General features: G+C 41.1%; 2 protein-coding genes across 4 annotated transcripts in view; both read right to left on the reverse strand.

Moving 5' to 3' along the window:
- LOC306822376 (zinc finger E-box-binding homeobox 2) overlaps positions 1-6,774 on the reverse strand; it is a 32,518-nt gene extending 25,744 nt beyond the window's left edge. For 2 of the 3 annotated variants that reach the window (XM_079341360.1, XM_079341359.1), the window contains exons 1-2: positions 6,488-6,774; positions 3,021-3,324 (exon numbers count right to left, since the gene is read on the reverse strand). In XM_079341360.1, coding sequence (XP_079197486.1) covers positions 3,021-3,081 — 61 coding nt within the window. In that variant the 5' untranslated portion in view covers positions 3,082-3,324; positions 6,488-6,774. Of the gene's footprint in view, positions 1-3,020; positions 3,352-6,487 lie in introns of all 3 variants that reach the window. The other variant, XM_079341358.1, reaches the window with a different exon arrangement.
- Positions 6,775-7,906: 1,132 nt separating this feature from the next.
- The window catches only part of gli1 (GLI family zinc finger 1), a 50,090-nt gene continuing 36,492 nt past the window's right edge, over positions 7,907-21,504 (reverse strand). Inside the window, exons 2-13 of the mRNA XM_079340927.1 lie at positions 19,411-19,520; positions 17,188-17,420; positions 16,439-16,540; positions 16,147-16,345; positions 15,325-15,490; positions 15,012-15,119; positions 14,702-14,842; positions 14,432-14,581; positions 13,833-13,997; positions 13,388-13,630; positions 12,916-13,219; positions 7,907-12,602 (exon numbers count right to left, since the gene is read on the reverse strand). Of these exons, the coding sequence (XP_079197053.1) occupies positions 10,030-12,602; positions 12,916-13,219; positions 13,388-13,630; positions 13,833-13,997; positions 14,432-14,581; positions 14,702-14,842; positions 15,012-15,119; positions 15,325-15,490; positions 16,147-16,345; positions 16,439-16,540; positions 17,188-17,420; positions 19,411-19,481 (4,455 nt within the window). The 5' untranslated portion in view covers positions 19,482-19,520 and the 3' untranslated portion in view covers positions 7,907-10,029. The remainder of the gene's footprint in view (positions 12,603-12,915; positions 13,220-13,387; positions 13,631-13,832; positions 13,998-14,431; positions 14,582-14,701; positions 14,843-15,011; positions 15,120-15,324; positions 15,491-16,146; positions 16,346-16,438; positions 16,541-17,187; positions 17,421-19,410; positions 19,521-21,504) is intronic.

The following is a 21,504-nucleotide window of genomic DNA, read 5'->3' on the forward strand; positions in this document are numbered from 1 at the left end:
AAATGACAACTCTTTTCAAAGTGCCATTGCTAAGACGCTTACAGCGCTGCACCAACGAGACGGCGCGTGCTTCATCATCTGGACATAAAATAGATATTAAAGCATTCTTTTCTCCAAAATGTAATCTTCAATCTACTCTGGAATTATTTTTCATCAGTTTCTTTATAAATTAAAGTCAGCAAAAAAAAAAAAAAAAAAATCATGATATGCTTTTATTCCGCCATTGTTCTTTAGGCTGAGCTAAAAATATTTTGAATTCTCAGAATAAGGGAAACACTTCATCGTTATCTTCCTCAAAAGATTTAAATTTTTTTTTTAAAAAGCCATTGACACCTCAGTGTCAGAAAACGTAGCTTTTACAAACTGAGGGAAGGTGCACTCGCTAATGTACTCACTCTTTAAAATGTAAATCTCTAACTCACAGCTTAAACATAGGCCATCAATGTTCCCTTTTTTCACTGGACTGTTTTCAATCTTAAGGGAATGAGGAGTAGTCATTTTGTCATGTTGCTTTAGATTGCTTACCATTGACAGTTTTATTGAGAGAGACAGAGACATCACCAATAGGCGCCTTGGAGGGAGAAGAAAAGTCAGCCTATGATTTTTCTCTTTTCTTCTGGTTTTGGAAAAGATCCCCAAATCCCTGTCTTATGAGTCGGGCCCGCCAAATTCATTTGGTTTTATCAAGGCCCTTTAACTCTCTTCTCACACAGCACAGCACATTCCAAGCCCTACACATGCAGGCTGAATGCAAACGTTTCTACAAATGAGGATGTGCTTCTACTCATTACACAAACACTGATGCATGATGTGCGATACAGAGATATGATATGTGGAAGCATGCAATCAGCGCAAACATGCAAGCAGATCCACAAGCAATTTTTCATGCAAGTGGGGGAAAAAAATAGCCCATATTTATACCCTTACTGTTGTCATTTTAACGTCTTTTAAAACATCCTCACTGGTACAACTGTCATTAAAGTGCCTCGAGTCGATGCATGTAACACCTCTGAGGTCACTGCAGGAATAAAAGGAACTGGGCAGATAAGTGACAGGTCCTTGTCAGTAAGTGTGCCTTTTTAACTGATAGCTCTCACAGTGCTGTGATGATGCTGATTTGTCAAACAGAGCACATTCGGTCGACAAACTGCTACATGACAGTCAAAGGTGAGAGTGTGCGTGTGTGTACACATAGAACACACAAGTGCCCGTTATCGCTGAGTAGCCAGAGGGGATCGCACCCTGGTGACACTCTGCTGAGCTTCACACCTCTCTGTATAAAATGCGGCAACGCTCAAAGTAAAGTAGGAAACTATATGTGCAATTAGGCTGCTTACAGATGTTGTGTGGCAAATGTGTTTAGAGCGGACGTGGGTCGGATAAGACACAAACATGGCTTGTAATAGCTTTTAAGGACTTTAATCAACATTGTTAGTTGTATTGTCTGAATACTAAAGCCATCAGTGACCTTTTTAATTCTGCATATTTTCTTGGTTTACAACTTTGTGCTTGGAATAATGGTTGACTTTGTCTGCTTTGCCTCAAAAGTTTGTGTATCAAACCACTCTGCATTAATTAAAGAGCACATGCATCTTACATCTTTAATAAAGTGCATTAGTGTAAACTAGCACAGAAACCTGTTTACTTAGGTTTTAGTGTGTATTTCTTTGTTTTACAAGTTTAATTTGGGCTTAGAGAAGTGCTCAGTGTTGTGGATAATTTCAGCTTTTTTTAGGGAAGTAAGATTTGATTCAGTCAGCAAGATAGAAATGGAAATATTTAATCACATGCACGCATGTGTGTTTCCTCACAGTTGTTTGCAAGTTCTAACCCACAAAAAAAAAATGCTCAACCTGATGCATGAAGATCAACATCTAAACAAACTCTAAATTCAGTATGAGGACTAGAACTGCCCGCGTGCTGCACCGTGGAGTGACAACAAACATTATCTTAAGCTTTAAGGTCAACTGAGGATTTCCACAGATCTTGATAAGGTGATAAGCACATTACTTTTCAATGTATACATGCATTTAATCTTTTATTGAGTTATAGGTTAGATAACTCAAATGTGCTGAGATGACTTAAGGGAAGACTCATCTTAAACATGTTAAAAAGACGTATTTACTTACATGCTTTGTTGGCTACTTTGGCCAAATACATGGATTTAAAACACTGACATGATGAATTAAACTAACTAGAAGGCTGGAGTAAACTATACAAATGGTTGCATCACAGAAGATCAACATTTACATAGGCCAACTGTGTACATTTTTATCATGTGATTTAGCTCTGTCACACATTACTTCATTATACAAATTATTGTGGAGCTGGAGGTTTGCTTTTAGAAATGTTGAACTTTTTTTAAATTGTATTTTATGATGCCCTCCATTTTCTGTTTAGATTTCTTTTATCACACTTTTAAGTTTGCTATTAAGTTAAAAAGGGGGATCCAGGAAAGTACCAACATGCTTTCAGCATAGCCGCAACAAAACCTTTTTTTAGGTCTACAGGAGAGGGAATGTGTTTTACTGTAAGAGTTGACTTTGAAAAAGGCAATTTTGACAAAAATATTTCTTACGTTAAAAAAAAACGACGTTTTATTCTAACATGGGAGGACTGTGGACCCGTCATTTTCTTGCTTGACAAATACATTTCATAACGTCTATAAACCGGGACCGGAGGTTTTATAACTCGCACAGGTTTTGAAACTATTTTCGAGGATTGACTGCTCACCTGTACAATGTTGCACAGGTTAAATGTCCAGGTAGGCTAATAGTCGGACAGGACGAACAGCTAATCTATACAAATTGCTCTGAAAAGCAATCGATAGACGTGAACTCAAAACTAATGTCTGGCATATAACTAAGCTTTATAAATGTGAAAATGAAACAAAGTTTGAAGTCTTTCAACAAACGGGGTTGGCATGCGAGCCTCCGTCCGCTGCAGCAACATCTGCCCGCATCATTTTACCAACTTGTTCAAACTTTTTTTTTTTTTTTAAAGCTCCGTGTTTTTCTTACCTCGGTTTCGCCTCGGGTTGGCTTGTTTCCTTCGTTTCCCCCTGCTTTCTTCTGTCATCATCACGCTTTATTTCGTCTCAAAAAGTTGTCCACAGCGGCGCTTACACGAGCGTGCGTTTGTCCTGAGTGTCTGCCTGAGAATGAATGAGGGGACGAGGCATCGCCTTCGGTCACAGCGGGGAGGCTCAGACCTTGACGGGAGTCCAAGCTGAAAGCGACGAGCCGTGCACGAGGAGGAGTGATGTCACCGACAGAGGATGGCCTTGAGGTCAGTCCAGGCATCGTGGACGATCACGTCCCTCATCTAAAATGCAATCAACAGCGAAAAGACCTGCTCACATTAGACTAGTAGACATAGGCTATAGTTTCACTTCCCAGCACCACCTCGTTAGTGAGGAGGAATATATATCAACATGTTTTATCTCAACATGCTCATGGTTTCCTTCCAAGGATTTGATGTGTATTAATAATTTGTCGTTTTTGTCTGCGGTGTAACTGAGAAAAATAGTTTCAGGTAAAATCGACCATCTGTGCACATGTTAACTCTGACAGTTCTCTTTTTTGCAGAAGTTATTTGAATGATCATTTAAACTTATAAATGTTCACTTCTTGTGAATCTGCGCAAACTGTTCTCACCCATGCAGAGCTTTATTGTCGACAGTCGACGCTGATGGATTTTCGATTAGGTGCGAATGGGGCTGTTAGATCCAGCAGCTCGTCTTGTTACATTTGTTTTTTTCACCCCAAAGAGAGATAATACTAACTGCAGGTTAATGCGAACAGGTAAGGTACCCCACAGCCCTCTTCTTTTTCTTTTCTTTCGGGGTCCTACTCCTCTGCATTCCCCCTCCCCGTGATGTTTTATGGCTTGACTGTTATGCACCTCGCACCTGCGCTCAAGTACCCTGGAGTGGACCCCGTCCTGCGCCCCATTCACCTCTGGATGGCTGTAGGAAGTGGTGCATTGACAGTCCTTTGTGTTGCAACCTGGACGGTAATCTGTTTTGCAACTGAAAAAAACATCCGAAATAAAACTCTAACGCAGCGTTCAGGACCCCTACTTTGGCTTTCTTGTGCCCCCCCCCCCCCACCTCTTAGTAACTCTGCCAGATAATATAAGCGAGCCGGGTAGCTTTTTAAACTGCGCTTCATGAGTCCTGCTGTAGAGTCTGGGCGGAGAAAACAAACTGGGATGTGTCACATAGAGAAACAGATTGGAGAAGTAAAAAACAGTTAACTGGTGTTGATTTAGAAGAAAAACATCAGAATTAAAAAAAATGTTTTAAACTTGAGCCAAGTAAATATCAATTAGACCCTATCAAATGACAGAACATCAAGGGAAGAAGTTAGAATAAAAACTCAATAAATTGCTTATGTCTCAGTGACACAAGGACAATCCTGTGCATAATATGGGGTATAAGTTCAAGAGTCAAAACCATGACAAAAAATAAATAAACCAATATAACTGAAAACCTCACAACCTAAATGTGAAACATTTTCCACCTTTCTGTGAGGCTAAAACTTAGAGTTTATTCACGTTTTTTTGTCCAAGACTGCAGCTTTAAGTGAAAATGTAAGTTAGACAAATTCTCTACAATTCTTCTCCAATCACCACTGTCGCTCTTCCCCCCCCTTCTAAATGGATTCTGGAAGAGAAAGCATCCTGAAGGTGGGGAAGGAGTAGAGGGCCGGAGAAAAAGAGGGACAGCAGGGTCACCCCTGGCTCTTTGTGGTGGGATGGATATTAGCCGAGAGAGGAGAAAAAGAGGGAGGATGGGAGCTGGGTGAGGAGGGGGCAATAAACTTTGCCACATATGAGGGTCACAGAGGTGCAGAGGTGCTCCAGGGGTCCTGGGAGCTGTTTTTTTTTGTTGTTGTTCAAATGCGTCTATAGCATATCAGTATCCCAGGTTAAGTGGAAGCATTTTCATCCAGAATTTTTCATGACATATCTTTGCGTTTAACCTAACAGAAATGCTGTGCTCACTTTCAGATAATTCAGGCAAAACTGGTTTAGTTAACTTCAAACCTAAAATGAATGCATGTGTTATGAATGTGTCTCACTGTGAACTGTTTAAAAGGTATCTCTGATATGGGATGTGTGTGTACAGTCTTATTTATTCAGTGCATAGTCTTACATGTTTACAGTCTTAGATGTTTTAGCTGAGTGTATATTTATGTGTATATTTATGATGCAGCAGTGTAGTTTGAGCTTTCTACTGTCTTGTTAAAACAACTAGACCTACTTCTACACACAAACGTGCGTACACACACACACACACACACACACACACACACACACACACACACACACACACACACTAGGAGGAGCATGGAGGAAGCAGTCCCACTGGGGTTTTGTCCCTGACTGTGGTCTATGGGTTCAAAGCTTCTTGCATGGGGAGGAGAGCCCTTAAACAGCATATTAAGCAGGAGTTAATTATATGCCAACCTAAGTGACAAAGGAAAAGAAAAGCCTCCCTCTGAATGGCAAGACAAGAAAAGAGAGAAAAGTCATTATGCTGCCCACTTCTTTGCATTTGAAAAACTCAGTTCTTATTTTGGCATTTCCATTTGTAACTCTTTGGGAGAAAAAAAGGTCATGTCAAAGAGAGACAACAACACAATCCGTCTAACATTTTTTTTTTTTTACATCAGAGCCTAACTCAACCCTGTTAAAGATAATATGCCTATACTTCCAATACACGTACATGAATGCAATATCTAAGGTCGCAAAAAACAAAGAGACAAAAGAAACTTTGCAGAAGTTTAAACATGAGGCAATCATTTTATAAATAAAACACCATCTATTGAGGTCATGGTATTTTTTTTATTTAAAAGTGTTTTTTTTGTCTAGAAGCCACAGCATATGATTTTCTTTTAGGTTTTAGACCTCTGAATGTAGCCTTTGATGACAGCTATACATTATGAATGTATAATCTAGTTTATCAAAAGGGTACCTATATTCAAATTTACCATGTGCCTGGAGAAGCTGTAGCACCTTTACTGGATTTAAGAATACCACTCCTGCAAAGTAAGCACCCTACTTGACCCTGGTGCTGCGATGCAGATATTGTTTCCAGGCTAAAAATGTGGATATGCCAGAATTCAAATCAGTAGTCCTTCAGGAGCACTTCCCTTTGCCTTGGAGCAAATGAGTCAACTTCAGCATCAGTGCCAGGCTGTAGTGGCTGCTCTCTACTGAGTGATGCCACAATGCCAATATAGTGTAAGTACACTGGGGCCCTGAATCTAAATGAGCTAACACTGGGAAAAGAAACGTGGAGATAGTATTTTTTTTATATACCACATTAAAAGTAACTGAAACAAGCTCATCAAACAGGGCAAACTAGCTATATGAGAGCGTTAGCATTACGTTATTTGTTATACTAGATCATTGAAATAACAGACGCCTTTGATAGATTATATGCTACCCAGATATAATAATGTGATTCTTTTTAACTTACCTTAAGTGTTTTGAAATCTTGATGAAGTCTGAAAGGTTTCGGTCACTCAGTTTTACCCATAATTACGTTCGATAATAATAATATTTAGCTACTGTAGCTCGGGGGTAAGGTTGCTCATAAAAATGAGAAGCGCTGTTGCTATAGTTACAAACAATCTTTACATTAAGTGTATTCCTACACATGTTGAACACAACTATGGTGATATTTAGGCTTACAAAATATTAAACGGAACAACCATCGCGCCATGGTGTAAATTAAACGTATGAGTTGCAATTATTTATCATAAATCATATGATCACAACACAAAACATTTTTTTAAGGCACGTTTAGCCTTAGCGAACAGTAAGTGAGTAATCCAGCGGGTGTTGACCTGACGCAGAGATACAGCACTTCATTGGGTCTTAAAACAGACCCAATGAAGGTCAAAAGGTTGTGTGTGTGTGCGTGTGTGTGTGTGTGTGTGTGTGTGTGAGAGAGAGAGAGAGAGAGAGAGAGAGAGAGAGAGAGAGAGAGAGAGAGAGAGAAAAACACACTTCAGTTAAATGTGTCTTTTCCTCAATTTAGTCAGGAAGGAAAATATCGGTTTGCTGCTTATAACTCTCTTCCACACCACCAGATCCAATGTTAGGGCACAAACATGACATCATTGGATTTACAAGTCCAAAATATTGGGAACATCTCCTGTACAGAAGAATATAAAACCGTATCATGGTCATTAACTTTTTTTTTTACTCCCCACCACTCACTCAATCAACGCTACCCTCTAACATGTATTTCAAAGCAAAGATGTCATGGTCGATAGTATTTTACGAGCAAGATTAGTATGTTTTTCTTTCTTATGGCATTCCCACAGCCCACAATGCCAGTCCACACTGACCACGTAGAGCTTGTCCAGGCACTGATGTCACCAAGGGTAGCCATTTTTAATGCTAATCCCTTTATATACTGTGGCAACTTTATGTCTGCTGTGGCAGACATGTCTAAATCATATTCAAAACCAAAGGGTTTTTGAATTAGGAAATCCATTAAATGTTTAGAGTAAGTGTCTCGAGCCGTCTAGTTATTTGGATTAATTATTAATTAAGGGGTACAATGACATTGTAGATCAAGTACACATAATTTACTTTTACTGCTTTAGTGACAAACTATGAAGAGTGTGAATTCATGTTATGCTATGGTTGGATAAATCTTGTAAAAAAAAAAAAAAAAAAAAATAGAGAAATACTATTGACTTGAGAGTTTGTATTCAGGCTGTACTGCACTCTATTGGAGAAAATGAGTCATTGCATTATTCCACAAGGCACAGATGCATGAAATTCAGCAAAGTAATCGTTGTACCTACACTTTTCAGTATTTTTGTAGTACTGAATTTTCAGCATTTAACCCACGTCACTTTACAAATGACATAGTCGACACACATTCTGCTTTCATCCCACTGAACATGTTTATTTATAAACTGGTAAAATAAAGCACATTTGTATAAAAATGTAGAAAATTGTACACAAAATATAACACTTGGCTTTTGTCTATTATAGTTAATGCTAGTATCATAGCTTTTTTTTGCTAAAGATGATATTCTTTTGCCAGCAAAAAAGACAGAAGGAAGATGACAGTTACAAATAAACATGCACACACACACACACACACACACACACACACACACACACACACACACACACACACACACACATATTCAAACACACATGTAGAAGGCAACTTCCATAAAGTTCATTAATATAAAAGGATAACTTTGTACAAAACATTTCATACATTCCAAAGAACAGCACTATCAGTCAATGTTCATGCCCTTATTGCTGGTTTTAGTGTTGTGTTAAAATAGACTATGTGTGCATCTTTTTCTCTATGTTTAAGGTGTCTTTGGTAGGTTGTACACTTTTTCCAAAATGGAGAAATGTTAATTCCTGCTAATGTTTAGTAAAATAAAGTGGCGCTACTATTTTGTTCTGAATAGTTACAAATAATGCTTGTTGAGTTTAAACTTGCTCACATGAATATTCCAATAATTAAAAAATACTGATGTATCATGATAACTATCAAATGAGGTACCTGTGAATAGTCACATGAGTCTTACACTTTTTCACACAGTGCTCTAATCAGTGCAAAGCCACAGTGTAAGATGGTTCTTTTACCAAGAAACACAGCCTTTTTCCATATGATACAGCTCTATAGTTGCAAATGAAGTACCTCAGTGTACACATAATCCAACATGCATTTTACTAAAGTGGTTGCAATTTATACAATTCCAATTTCCTGATCCCCTATCCTGAATGAGAATTTTTTTCCCCAAATAACTCCTGTTTGTTATTGGAGCCAAAGTGCAGAAGCACTGTACTATAAGTGTACCAGAATTTTTCAAACAAATATTGCTGGCTTAATTCAAAATCATCGTCATCTTCAGCTGCATAATGGAAACGTTGGAGTTCTGGTGTTTGCTTTGCTAAGACGTGTGAATACAGCGGCGTAAAGGGGTTGTTTGAGACATTATTTGAAATATCATATTTGAGTTTTATTTATGATCCCCCTTGTGTGTACCTTTGAAAGAACATGCCCTTCTGATTTGCAGTTTTAAACATCACTGGAAAAAGTGTAGACAGCTGCTTTAAGAACACTTGCAGTAAACATGTGGAGTGCAAACTCTGACTGTAAAGGCAATTACAACATAAATGTAATTTAAACAGAAATATTCAAACACCAACAAGTCCTGAGTGTTTGTGTGCAAGCTATATTTGTTTTTGTGACTGCAGTGATGCATGTGTTGGAATTTGCCACTACGAAAAGTGTTTTGTTCATGACAAGGAAATTCCTAGCAATAGCTACAGATTAATATTTAGGAGCATTGAGAAGTTATTTCCCAATCACTAAAAGCACATCTTTAGTCTTCACTCAGCTCTTCAGACAACCATCTCGTCAGAATATTGCCCTTCAAAATCCAAGCAGTCTAAAACAAGACAGGGGATGGTGTATTCACTGTCTCATTGTCATATACAGAATATATCTAAAAGTTTATAAAACTTATTTACATGCATTCTCCTCTACTCCACTCTTTCTACAGTCCCACGTGACTGGAATGCCTGTTTGGAAAAGTTCAGTGTCAGTTTCATATCAGGCACATATCTCTGGGTCTATAATAAGTACCAAGGCACTGGATACTTAACAGCTGGGGGGGTTGATTAGGCACCTTTGGTTTTAAGGTTTTGGGTGGGCAAGTCTAACAATTTATAACCTGTTATGTAAGTAGGTTAGTCTCAACCCATAACACCCTATCATCATTCCTGCAACATGGGCATCCACCAGTGCCAGTTTCTCAATCTTGCAAGTTAATGTGATTGGTTTACATTTAAAAGCTTGTTAGGCAACATCCTAACCAAGTTACCCTAACTGACCTTTTTTGCAAGGTACCAGGGAAAATCTCTGTGAGCGAAAACCCATGGTTGGTTAACCGGGACAGTGCACTAAGTACATTTAAACATTAAGAACTGTCCGAGGTCTGTACTTGATATTAGTCTACTCAATGTTTTCTTCTACGACAGCGTGTTCAGGTATTTATTTTCCCCAGCCAGTGAGGTAAGCATAGACGTCATGTCGCCCACAGCCATGTTAGAAAGGCCAGAGCCTGCCGCTAGGCTGACAGAAGTTTGGGGGGTGGTGAGGCGGGATGAGGCTTGGGAGGAAGACCCTGGCTGACCCTGGAGGGGATTGACTGGACTGAAGGAATCTGAATCATCAATGATGGAGGTGAAGTCTATGCGAGCATTGTCCAGGTCCAGGTTTTCTAAGGCATTAGACATGGGGCCAGATTCAGGATAAGGAGGCATGGTGGCGGATTTTGTGCCACCTGTAGGGTCCAGGTTAGATGCCATATTGTGCTGCTGATTCAGACAAGGTCCTTTCTGCGGGTCCATGTGTTTCTCTAATTCCATGTTTATTTGACCCGAGTAGTACATGTTGTTGTTGTTATTGGAAGGAGAAAACATTTCATTATGTGTGTGCTGTGGATGCTGAACAGGAGGAAGTCGGATCCCTCGTCTTGGACTGGAATTGGAGTGGACAGGACTGAGGTGGGGTGGGCTGCCAAGGTAGACACTTCCAACCTGCGACAGGCTGTTCTGGCGGCTGAGAGGTTTTCTTCCCTGAGGAGGTCTTGGGACCACCATTTCCTGGCTATAACATGAACCTTGGAGACCTGTCAGCTGCTGGTCTTTAGGCGTTACAGAGCTGGGCCCTCTAGTGTGGGCCGGAGGGCTCATGACCAGGTTCTGGTTGGGATAGCTTTGATAGGACTGGCTAGGGTATAGATTCTGGTTTTGGTGTTGTGGACTGTGCTGCATCATTGCAGACTGGGCACTGATATCCATATTATCAGATAATGGAGGAGGTTTTATGCCACTTGGCTGCTGTTGTTGTTGTTGTTGTTGTTCTTGCTGTTGCTCCCACATGAGAGCTTGCTGAGACTGAACATAGTTTCTTACCATCATCTCCTTTACCTGCATCATTGGGGTTTCAGGTCTCTGTCCATCTGAGAGTGCAGTGCCAGCACAGCCCAAGCTCAGGCCCCCTCCGCTGGGGTAGGAGTTTGGGTTCCCTGGGAAGTCACAGCTGGGATTGTTAGAGTTCCTCATCATAACCTGGCCAGTCTGCTGCTGGTAACCCTGAGTCTGCTGGAGGAGCATTTGCTGCTGCTGGAGCTTTGCATTTTGACAGGCATCTCCACCTCCCATCCCAGAGTGAAATTGCTGCTCTGGCTTGATGATAAGTTTGTGGGTTCCATCAGGGCTGTTATAGAGGCTTGTTTGATTGCTAAAGTTGGCTTGTGTCTGTTGAGGCAGCAGGCTAGGATCCGAATACTGCATTCCTCGAGGGTTCTGGAGAGCATGGCTGGGAGGCTGGATTTGGCTGTGGGTATCACTCCAAGGGCCTACAGCATCACCACCTTGGCCTAGGCTAGGATAATGAGGGCCTGAGGGACTGAGCTGGCAGGTGCTCATACTGTACTCAGCCTGTTGGAGAAGTGTATTTGACATGCCCTCTGAGTGAACTGGCCTTACTTGGCCTTGCGTATTTCCAGTAGCCCTAGAAGGGACTCCCCTTCCCTGATTCTGGTAATGCCCCTGCATGTAAGCTTGGTCTGGGCAATTCAGAGAGTCATGGCTTGGGGACAGTTGGTTTGAAGCAGGACCTCCAGCTCCTCCATGAATTTGATGCTGTTGCTGGTATCCCAAGAAGTTCCTCTCTCCAGGGGGCATCATAATGGAACGATCCCTGGAATCAACAGAAGCTAAATGGGGCTCCATACCCATAGCCTCCATCATTACATTCTCTGTTATGCTAGGTGGACGTGGTGAGTACATGTGGCGTGCAAGGTTGGTGTCGGAGCCACGATGTTGCAGTGCATTCCTTCGGCTCATCAAGGCTACATTGTTAAGGCTATTGAAGCGCTTAGGGAGCGCTTGTGGATCTGCTGCCGAGCGTACAGGGTCACTGGCTCTCCTGCTGGTGTTACCTGGAGCTTGGTGAGGGTAGATAACTCCTGTGCCATACTCTGTGTTGGCACTGTGCCTTCGTGGACCACCTTGTTGAAGGAAAGGAGGCAGAGGCTGCCCCTGGTAATCACTTAAAACACCTCCTCTTCTGCCTGGTGTACCCGTCTGTTCCATATTAGGTAAAGGAGTGGGAGGTGGTCCACCAGTTGCCGCAGCATATTTGGCCTTTAGGCTGTATTGTTGGGCAGGTGTTAAATTTGGTAGACCGGGCAATCCTCCTCCTCCAGGACATGGAGCTCCTCTGCGACTGGTCTCAGGAGAAAGGGGGTCTCCCGCACTCTGCTCTGGACTGAGGAGGTGACATCCTCCCCCTGATGTTCCTCCCATTTGTGAGACGTCACTGGAGCGCCTGCTGGACAGATAAGGAGACACCATGGAGGAACGACGGCTGACAGTGTATGCAGAGCTTAGGCTGCTGGTGCCACTTCCTCTTCTGTCATTAGAAGAGCAGCCAACTGATGTGCTACAGCCTAACTCATGATTGGACAGCTCCATCACTCGTCGATTTGAGAGCAGTGGAGAAGGTGCACACATTCCCATATTTTCCCCAGGACCTGAAAATGAATATCCGAAAAGAGAAAGCGACTTAGACACAGTTCATCATAGTTAATTAAGAAGTCTTAATGACTTTAGCAATCAAACAAGTCTTAATGGAAAAAATCCTGATGTTTCATCAGTGAAAGGTGGGGTAAGTAGTAACATAATTCTTTCTTCATATTAAGAACTGACCAAGCACAACGTTTAGAATATATTTTTTTGCATGTCAAGAAATCATACAACATTATAGAGCAGGAATAAGTAACCAAAGCACAAAAGAAGATACCAGTTTAAATTAATTCAGTTATTATTTTAATTTCCAGAACTTACCAGGAAGTGCAGGTAGCTTGTTACTAGCACAACGACCAGGTGGGGTTGGCCTGCGGATTTGCTTCAGCTTGTCAATCTTCAGGTTTTCCAGCCTCTTTAAAGCCTGAGCTGACATTCCCATTGTTCCAACACTGCCTGGCTCTCCCCCCCCCCCTGCAACTCCATCTTCTAGTGCTGTGAGATCATCCAGACTGCCCGCTGCGTTTAGATTCATCTCCACCCCACTGTCATTGTTGTTGGCGCTCCCCAGTGGTGAACGTTCGCTACTGCAAGATGATTGACCGCCTGGGCTTGGTTGAGATTTCTGTAAAAAAGTGTTTGTACAATTTACTTGAAGTTACAAAATCAGTCATTAAATAATAAGATATTGACGTGATTTTTTTCATAGAGGACAAAATACTATGTGGTGCTTTTTATGTTGTTGCTTCTTTTAAACTAACCCTTCAGGTTATACGTAAAATGCATCACTCACCAAAGTGGACTCAGGAGCCAACAGTTTGCAGTCCTCCCTGCGTGTCTCGGATTTTTCCATCAGTAATTCAGAATCTTGGCCTCCAGAAGTCATAGCTGAGCCTGGTGGTCGGGGTCCTGTGTCTCCACGGTGTTTCTTGGTGATGTGTGCTTCAGGGCCATGCACTGTCTTTACATGTTTACGCAAAGAGCTTGGATCTGTGTACCGCTTCGTGCAGCCAGGGATCTTACATACATAAGGTTTCTGTGAAGCAACAAGCATCTGTTAATTACACAGTTACTTTTTGTATGTACATAATAAGCATATGTTGAAGACTTAATATTGTGTAACATAGCTACTAAGGTTAAGTTTAAACTTTAGAATGCGATCACTTTGTAGAGGTGTAAATTGCGCTCTTTAATTTTCATGTGAGAACAATTAAGTCCTTCTGATGCTAAGAGAGTACCTCATTGGAGTGAGTTCGGTTCTGGTGCTTAGCCCGGTCTGAAGCATTTGAGAAGGCCTTGTTGCAGCCTTCATGTTCACACACATAAGGTTTCTCTCCTGTGTGAGAGCGCAGGTGAGTCTTCAAATTCTCCAGGCGAGAGTAGGCCTTATTACAGCCTTCAAACTAAAACAGAAATAAACAAAACAGGTTTTATAGCAACTACCTGGTACCATTAAATGAAAAACTTTGAAAAGGCTTAACTTATTTACTATAAACTAAAAGAAAAAGACAGTCTTGTCTTTTGGCCTTTAATATTACAGCTTACAGTAACTATTTGAGCTGCAGTACATCCAGTGCTGTTTTAAAAGCATGATAAAGAATAACTATTGTTTTATTTATGCTTGCATTTATTATTCAAACAGCATCTGATCCCTAGGAAATAAATGTGCCCTTTTTAATGTCTGGCTGAACCCACTGTAAAACAATAGTAGCACACTAATTTTAACAGTAGACTTATTTTCTGTTGTAGCAAACAATGATGACTGGAAAAATATACATGACAGACAAAAATAGAAATAGTAAAAGAAAAGTACAGACAAAAGTAAAGATAGACTCACGGTGCACTTGTGTGGCTTCTCTCCTGTGTGTCTGCGCATATGAACCACCAGCATGTACTGTGCTTTGAAAGGCCTCTGCTCTCGAGAGCACTCCTGCCAGTGACACACAAACTCCTTCTTTTCTCCATGGATATGTTCATTGTTGATGTGCTGTTAATAAACAGATAAAATAGAGAGAATCAGAAATGGTCACAGCTGTATATTGCTATATTTTTTCATGCTATTTTATATCTCCATTGTATTATATCTTCCAGCAGAACTAAAGCTTACGTGAACCAGCTGGTCTTGTGTGTCAAATTCCTTGCTACAGCTCTCCCAGTGGCAATTGGTTTCATAGATGGCCTCTTGCTCCTGCTTCCCGTCCTCCTTGTCCAAGTCCTCTCTGCCTTCCAGTAGACCCATGAGAGGGTCCTAATAAAATGTAGGGGCACAGACCATACATTTACAGCTCACATAAGACATATGGGTTTACAAATTGTAAAAAAAAAAAAAAACAGAAACTAATGTGTAAATGTGAAAAAGACTGAAAAATGATTGCTGAAAATTAAGTTCTAATTTTTTTTTCTTTTTTTTTTTTTACCTGAGTGCCAGTAGAAGAAGGACTAGCCACATCTCCTTCTGACCTCTCCTCCAGGCTCTTCATATTCATTCCATCCATCACACCTCCAAGTCCAGGCTCTGTCTTCAGCTACCATATGAAACGAATATCTTATCAAACCTCTGTTCCATTAACATTCACATGATTAACAAACTCTTTAACTGTCTCTATTGTCAAACTGAATTAGTTGTCTTCCAACTCCCATTTATTGTCTGACAGCCGTCAGAAGCAGACGGTGTATGTACGCAGTATATTGCTGTGATTGGTTTGAAAGTGAGTGGGAGAGCCATCTTACATGTCCATGCTTGGGTGGGGCGTGCAGCCGAGGATTGTGGGGAGGTAAGCGTGAAGCTTGGCATGGACCTGGGCTGGGTCCACCCAGAGGCGTCCCCCCACCACCATACATGGAACCTTGTTGCCTGGACTGAAAGTTTATGTTGCTGGAATAGCCAAGGGATGGGCTGTGGAGTGACAGAAAAGAACACATTAACAAGGTTAAAAAGTAGCCATTGAGGTATTTAAAACTTCATTCAAAATTCAAAATGCATACCGCCAGTGGCTGATTTTCCAACACGTGTTATACAATTATGACATAACGTAACATAGAGCAGATAATGTAACTTTTTTGCAAACTTTTCCCCCCTCAATATTTGTCTGTATTTAAATTCTAATTTGCGAAGGTGGGTTTGAAGATAGGTCTGACCCGCTCAATCCCTCACCAAGTGGTGAAACAGCAGGCAAAGGTATAGACACGTTCAATTTTCTTTGCTACCTTTGTTCTGAAATATTACAATACATTGACATGTACATACAAGCTTTGAAAGGTGTTGTATTATTTCACACACCCCTATGGTGGACCTTACCATCACCCTATTATTGAGGTTAGTCTTACATCTTCTCGACAGGTTGTGTCATTCCCGAAGCCGTTAGCTCATAATCACAATAACATTGATGCTCGTTGATGGAGATGCTGTCAGCGAATGTAAGTAGTTTGTGTTGAAGCTAATTTATGTACTTTTTTAGTATCAATGCTTTGAAACCATATGTAATAGATTGGATAACACTGTTTAAATGGTTTATATTTTTTTGTTTCATTTGTAACAGAGACATATCTGACCTCATGGCGCTCACAGATAGATGCCCATAAGAACTGGCACCGTTGGGGTTGCAACGAGAATTGACGAAGGCCACTAGGGAGTTGGGTGAAGTCCTGATCACTGTCTGTAGGTCAACGCTGGCATCAGACAGAGGTGAGATGGAAAGAGCTCTCTTTTTACTCAGCTTTAGCATGGACCGAGGTGTGGAGAACCTGGAGCCTAAAGGGGAACAGCAAGAACAGGAGGGTAAATTTAAAGGATACACCATTTCATTGTGTAGAGACATAGAACGAGAGGGGCTTGTTAACTTACCATCACCTGAGCCAATTTGCTCAGAGCCAGGCTGAAAATGGCAGAAGTTATGATGAGAGGATGTCATGTTGCTCTGGTTACAGTAGGGGGTGCTGTTGCCACCTGTTGAGGAAATATGACAGTGAAATTAACCACATCACATATCCAGATTGACATCTTCTAATTCGGGAAAGCAGACTTGTTGTTTTGTAGTCTTTATGCTGATTGGTTAAGCAGATATTGACTTGCAGGTAAGGACAACAGCAAGGAACATGAACAATCTTATGACTTGCTCTTTTGGGAAAAAAAACGACTGGTGTTTAAAGGTAAGTGACATTTACTTAAAGGGTTTCTAGCATGCATCTTCAACATACACACTAACTGTTTATTTTAAACAATCAACCTGCAACACAGAATAGACACCTGGCAAGAAACATGCACACATTGTTTTTGTAAAATCCCAATGACATTAGACAACTAGCCTCTGTTCATGATTCATTGAGATGTTTTTTATCAGTTTCATCAAGACAACTTTTTATTCTTCAGCTACCCATGAGTAAACAGCAATTTAAATGTGTGTAAGTCGCTGCAGAGAAACAGACATCTTGACTTGTAGGTGAACGGAACAACTGTCCCTTTGTTGACTGTCGGTCATTCCTGTTGTAGAAACCTATCCAGTCTTTGTTTTCTACTCAGTATTTTGGGTGTCTTTAAGTCCAAATCAGTAGCAGCTGTGAGATTAAAGAGATGGAAAAGATACTCTGACTCACCCTCTGTGGGCGGCATGCCCCGGTGGCCCATGATACTGTGTGGTGGTGGGGCCTGTGGGGGCCTCATATATTGATCCATGCAGTGGCCCATGCCCTGTCCTGGTCCTGATGCATGGGTCATACTGGGAGTCATGGGATTATACATAGAGCGGCAGTCCTGGGGTGGGCCGTTGAGGAGTGGGGCACGCAGAGAGGACACATCACTGTAGGGAGACTGGTCTGATGGAACGAGGCTGCAAGTATCAAAGAAACACTGACATAAATATTCAAAATGACATTGTACTAATGTGAAGCATGGCCACTGCAAAAGGCCATGAATGAACCTGTAAAAACAGCTAAATGTTATGCGCTTGCTTATTTCTGGTGCTCTGTAAATGCATTCAGAGATTAGAAATATTTTTCTCCTGGTTATTTTGTCCACTAAACAAATACACAAACAGTTTGCAGTTTCATTCTCGGGTCTAAATAAGTGAGACATTTTTATGTCAGTTGAAGTAGATTTAAGGCAGTTCAGAGTCCAGTGTGAGGAGCTGTACTCAGGGAGAAAAAGTACTACAAGTTCAAACCTGCTCTAATATCTTGTGATTTCTTGTTATATCCACTAGGTGGGGTATGGCCCCCATCTCAGCCAACACTGTGGAAACTTACTCAACTGGGTTTTCCCCAACCAACTAGAAGAGAAGCTTCATTGAAAGTTTCCAGCCTTCTCATGAATTTCAGTGTTTTCTCTGACCTTTCTTCAGTCCTTCTGGTTAGTTTAAAATCTGTCTCAGCTTTCTTTTTCTCTTTCTCTCGGTCCCTCTTGCTGCTCTCCAAAGGGACCAACTTTCATCTACCCACCTTCTCCTAAGTCGTCCTTTCAGTTCTTTAATTCTTTCACCACAACGTGTATTCCACACAGGAGCTTAATCTGTCCTCTCTAATCCACTGCGCTGGTTCCCCCCAAATCTACCTCCCTCTCATTCTCACTCCTTTCTCTTCTCCCATTCATCTCTTCTGTTCTCATTTTTTTCCCTCTGTCCCTCTCTCTCTCTCTCTCTCTCTCAAACCCCTCTGTCCTTTTTGTCACTTTCTATCTGCTCTTCTCTTTTCTACCTCCTCCTGTCTCTCTTTCTGTTCTGTCCAGCCACCTTTCTCTCCATCTCTCTCTGTTTCTCCCTCACTCTGGGTAACCTGAGCGGGGCGCGAGGCAGTCATGCAGAGCGCAGCAGGGCCTGGTCAGCCTGTAATTAGCAGCTGTCAGAGAGAGGCCGAGTCCACTCGCAACCTGGGTGGCATGAGGGAGGGAGGGAGGGGGAGGGGGAGGAGTGAGGGGCTGAGCTAGTGCTCTGGCCGTAACAATTGCAGCAAGACCTGGACTTCTGTTACCTCAGAATATCTGTGTGAATTTAAATAGAACATTTTTATGGGATGGCTTTTCATCCCTGCTTTCTTGACACTTTCTGCTGTGATCTGCGCTTGTTTGCTTGTGAAATGTCCTCTGGGAAATAGCTGTGTATGTAATGCAGAAAAACTGAACTGACAAGAGACATCTCATACTATTCCACGTCTCAGGAATTATTATTTTTTTGCCTGATTTGTGAGAGCTTGAACGAGAGTTTAGAAGTGAAAAATATTCCTTCAAAAAACTTTATTGACACATCACGACCGCTGGGAAGCAACAGAAAACAATAGTTTGTGATTTTGGACGACAACTTTGCAACCAACAGACAGGTGAAGAGACTAGAGAGTGCTAACCTCCAAGAAACCTCCAAGAAGGTTTGTCCTTTTTGCAAGTTTTTTTTTTTTTTAATAAAAGGGCTTGGGCGGACAACATGTTCAAGACCATATCTGTTAGCATTAACCTGCTGGCTCCATAAATTTACAGATTGTATTGTTGATGTTTAACACAGTATGTTGGTTTTCAAAAAGTAATCATTATGAGGTACAAATATGCCAATAATTGCATCTTTTAGCAAAACTAATCATTCTTAAAAGGTGTTCTAGATTAATAAACTGTTCTTGAGATAGGTGGGAAAAGTGGCAGCCCACACAGTGTTACAGTAAATACTATAAGGAAAATTTAAACTAATCAAAGTTGAAATGGAAGAATGATTTATCAATGAGAGGGCTTCACATCTTCTCCTTTTACACTTTGAAAGAGAGAAAAGAGTATTTCTCGGAGTGTTAAATGTTCGTTACTGAAGTTAAAGTTGTGACATTGCATGCAAACCCCTGTCTTACCCTCTGGACGGGTGGCTGGGTGAGGTCTCATAGTGATACAGCCCCTGGTGTGGCTGCATGTCCACTGGCATTGGAGCTCTGAGGCCTGCTGCTCCCCTTACACCCTGGACCTGAAACACAAAGACAAGGACACGGGTTAGGGTGAAGAGAGGACAGCCAAACAAACCCAACCAAATGAAACCAAATGAGTAAACTAGAAAGAAAAGGCAAATAGACAAAAACAATGGTGGTTAAGGGGAGAAAAAGAATATGTAGGAAGATAATAACAGACAAAACCAAACTGAGACAAACAGTGTATGGGGAAAATAAGCTTTGTCTAAAAGCTTGAGTCATACTTATTTTAAACAGAGCTGCGGTCCGAATCCAAAATGTATATAAAGGTGTAAAAAAAAATAAAAAATCACCAACATTGTTATAATAAAATACAGCAGAGGAAATCAGTCACATTTGAACCTTTTTCCCAAACCCTCATTATTTAGCAGAATGATGCATGTTAAAAAAGAAGTACATTTTTATTTACTAAATGTTCCAGTACTTAAGTCAGTCATGGATGAATAAATCAAAAACTGGGATTTTAAGTGTATTTGTAAGGTTTTTCTAACACTTAATTTCTCTCTATTTATAAGTGGGCAGTAAATTACCTCAAAAGCCACAGAAAAAGGATTCACCTGATAACATTTACAGAATAATAATTTAAAGCTGTATTTAGATTGATGAAATGAAACACCCACAGGATTATTTGATTTCATCAAAGTAACAGTATTGTTGTCTTAAGGGCATTTGCATTAGGAATATATGCACTAAAATCAAACTCTACACTTTGTAATAACAATGTGTAAATGTTATACAGACTTTAAAAGAAGCAGGTCATGTGAAGGTACTGATGTGCCCTGACTCACTAAAGATCAGAAGAAAAACCCTGTGACACAAATAGTGGGCTTGGCTGAAATCTCTCTTCTCTAAACAGAGTCTTGCACATCAAACGCCGATGATGACAGATACTGAAAACTGGCCTCACCTTCCCATCCAGACAAGTATAGTGATTAATGCAGAAAAGGCCTACAGAAGAGCAAAGTCTGGGTTTTGTTACAAAGCTTAGAAGACAGAAAGATTTACAAGGAAACAATGAGAAAAATTAAAGTATGACTTCGCAGGTTGTCGTAAGAAACTCATTTGGGGATGGTGTCAAGAGTGCATGAGTAAAAAAGTTCTAACTGACAGATCTTGGGAACAGACACCTGCTCATTACATCCAACCACATCAGTGCATGTAGTAATAGTCAGGACTTACATGGTTACATTGGTAATTAGGACAAAAAAAAACATTGTACAAGCTGGCATATAAACATATAATTGAGCCATTTTTTTAAAAAAGGCTCCATTTTGAGTTTATGAATGACACACGTTATCCATAGTTAAGCATAGCTGACACTGTTGAGATACGGGCCTGATGTAATGGTTTGTCATCAGAATTAAGACCCCCCTAAACTCCAGCTCAGCCTATCGTTATGTTGACTAAAAGTTGGGCAGAGACAGGATTTCCAGCATGGCGGTTGCTGGTGATCCCTGCTGTAAGAGATGGGTGTCATCGCCCAGGCTTTGTCCATTAATATTTACAGTCTATGTGTCTAACACATGTTGGCTCTGCACTTCAGTCCTTGACAACTATTTCAAATCAAAATATGACATTACGCCCTTTCATGTGACAAGTGTCTTAAACTGGGAATGCTCCTGTCACTGCAGATTGGATCCCTGTGGTTTGAGTTAACGGGTTGCCATGCCTGTTATGTAGTAGCACAAGTGTTAAAAGGGCAGCAGGGACCTATTTAAGCCTACAAGCCACCAGTGGGATTTGATACGTAAAGTTAGCGAGAAGCTAAATGATGTAGGCGGTCCAGGGGATAATTGCACATATATTCAGCGCTGGCTTCAGATGTGTGTATGATAATTAGCCGGAAGTGCTAAATAGAGATCTCGCCGAGCGTCTCAGCTGTCCAAAACTAATAAATACCAAGAAGGGGGTCGCCAGACTGCCTGACACACACATACACACACACTGACACACCTGTCAGTCTCACCAGGGGGCAGCTTAATA

The sequence above is a fragment of the Symphodus melops genome (genome assembly GCF_947650265.1).
Source record: "Symphodus melops genome assembly, chromosome: 4".
NCBI lineage: Eukaryota > Metazoa > Chordata > Actinopteri > Labriformes > Labridae > Symphodus > Symphodus melops.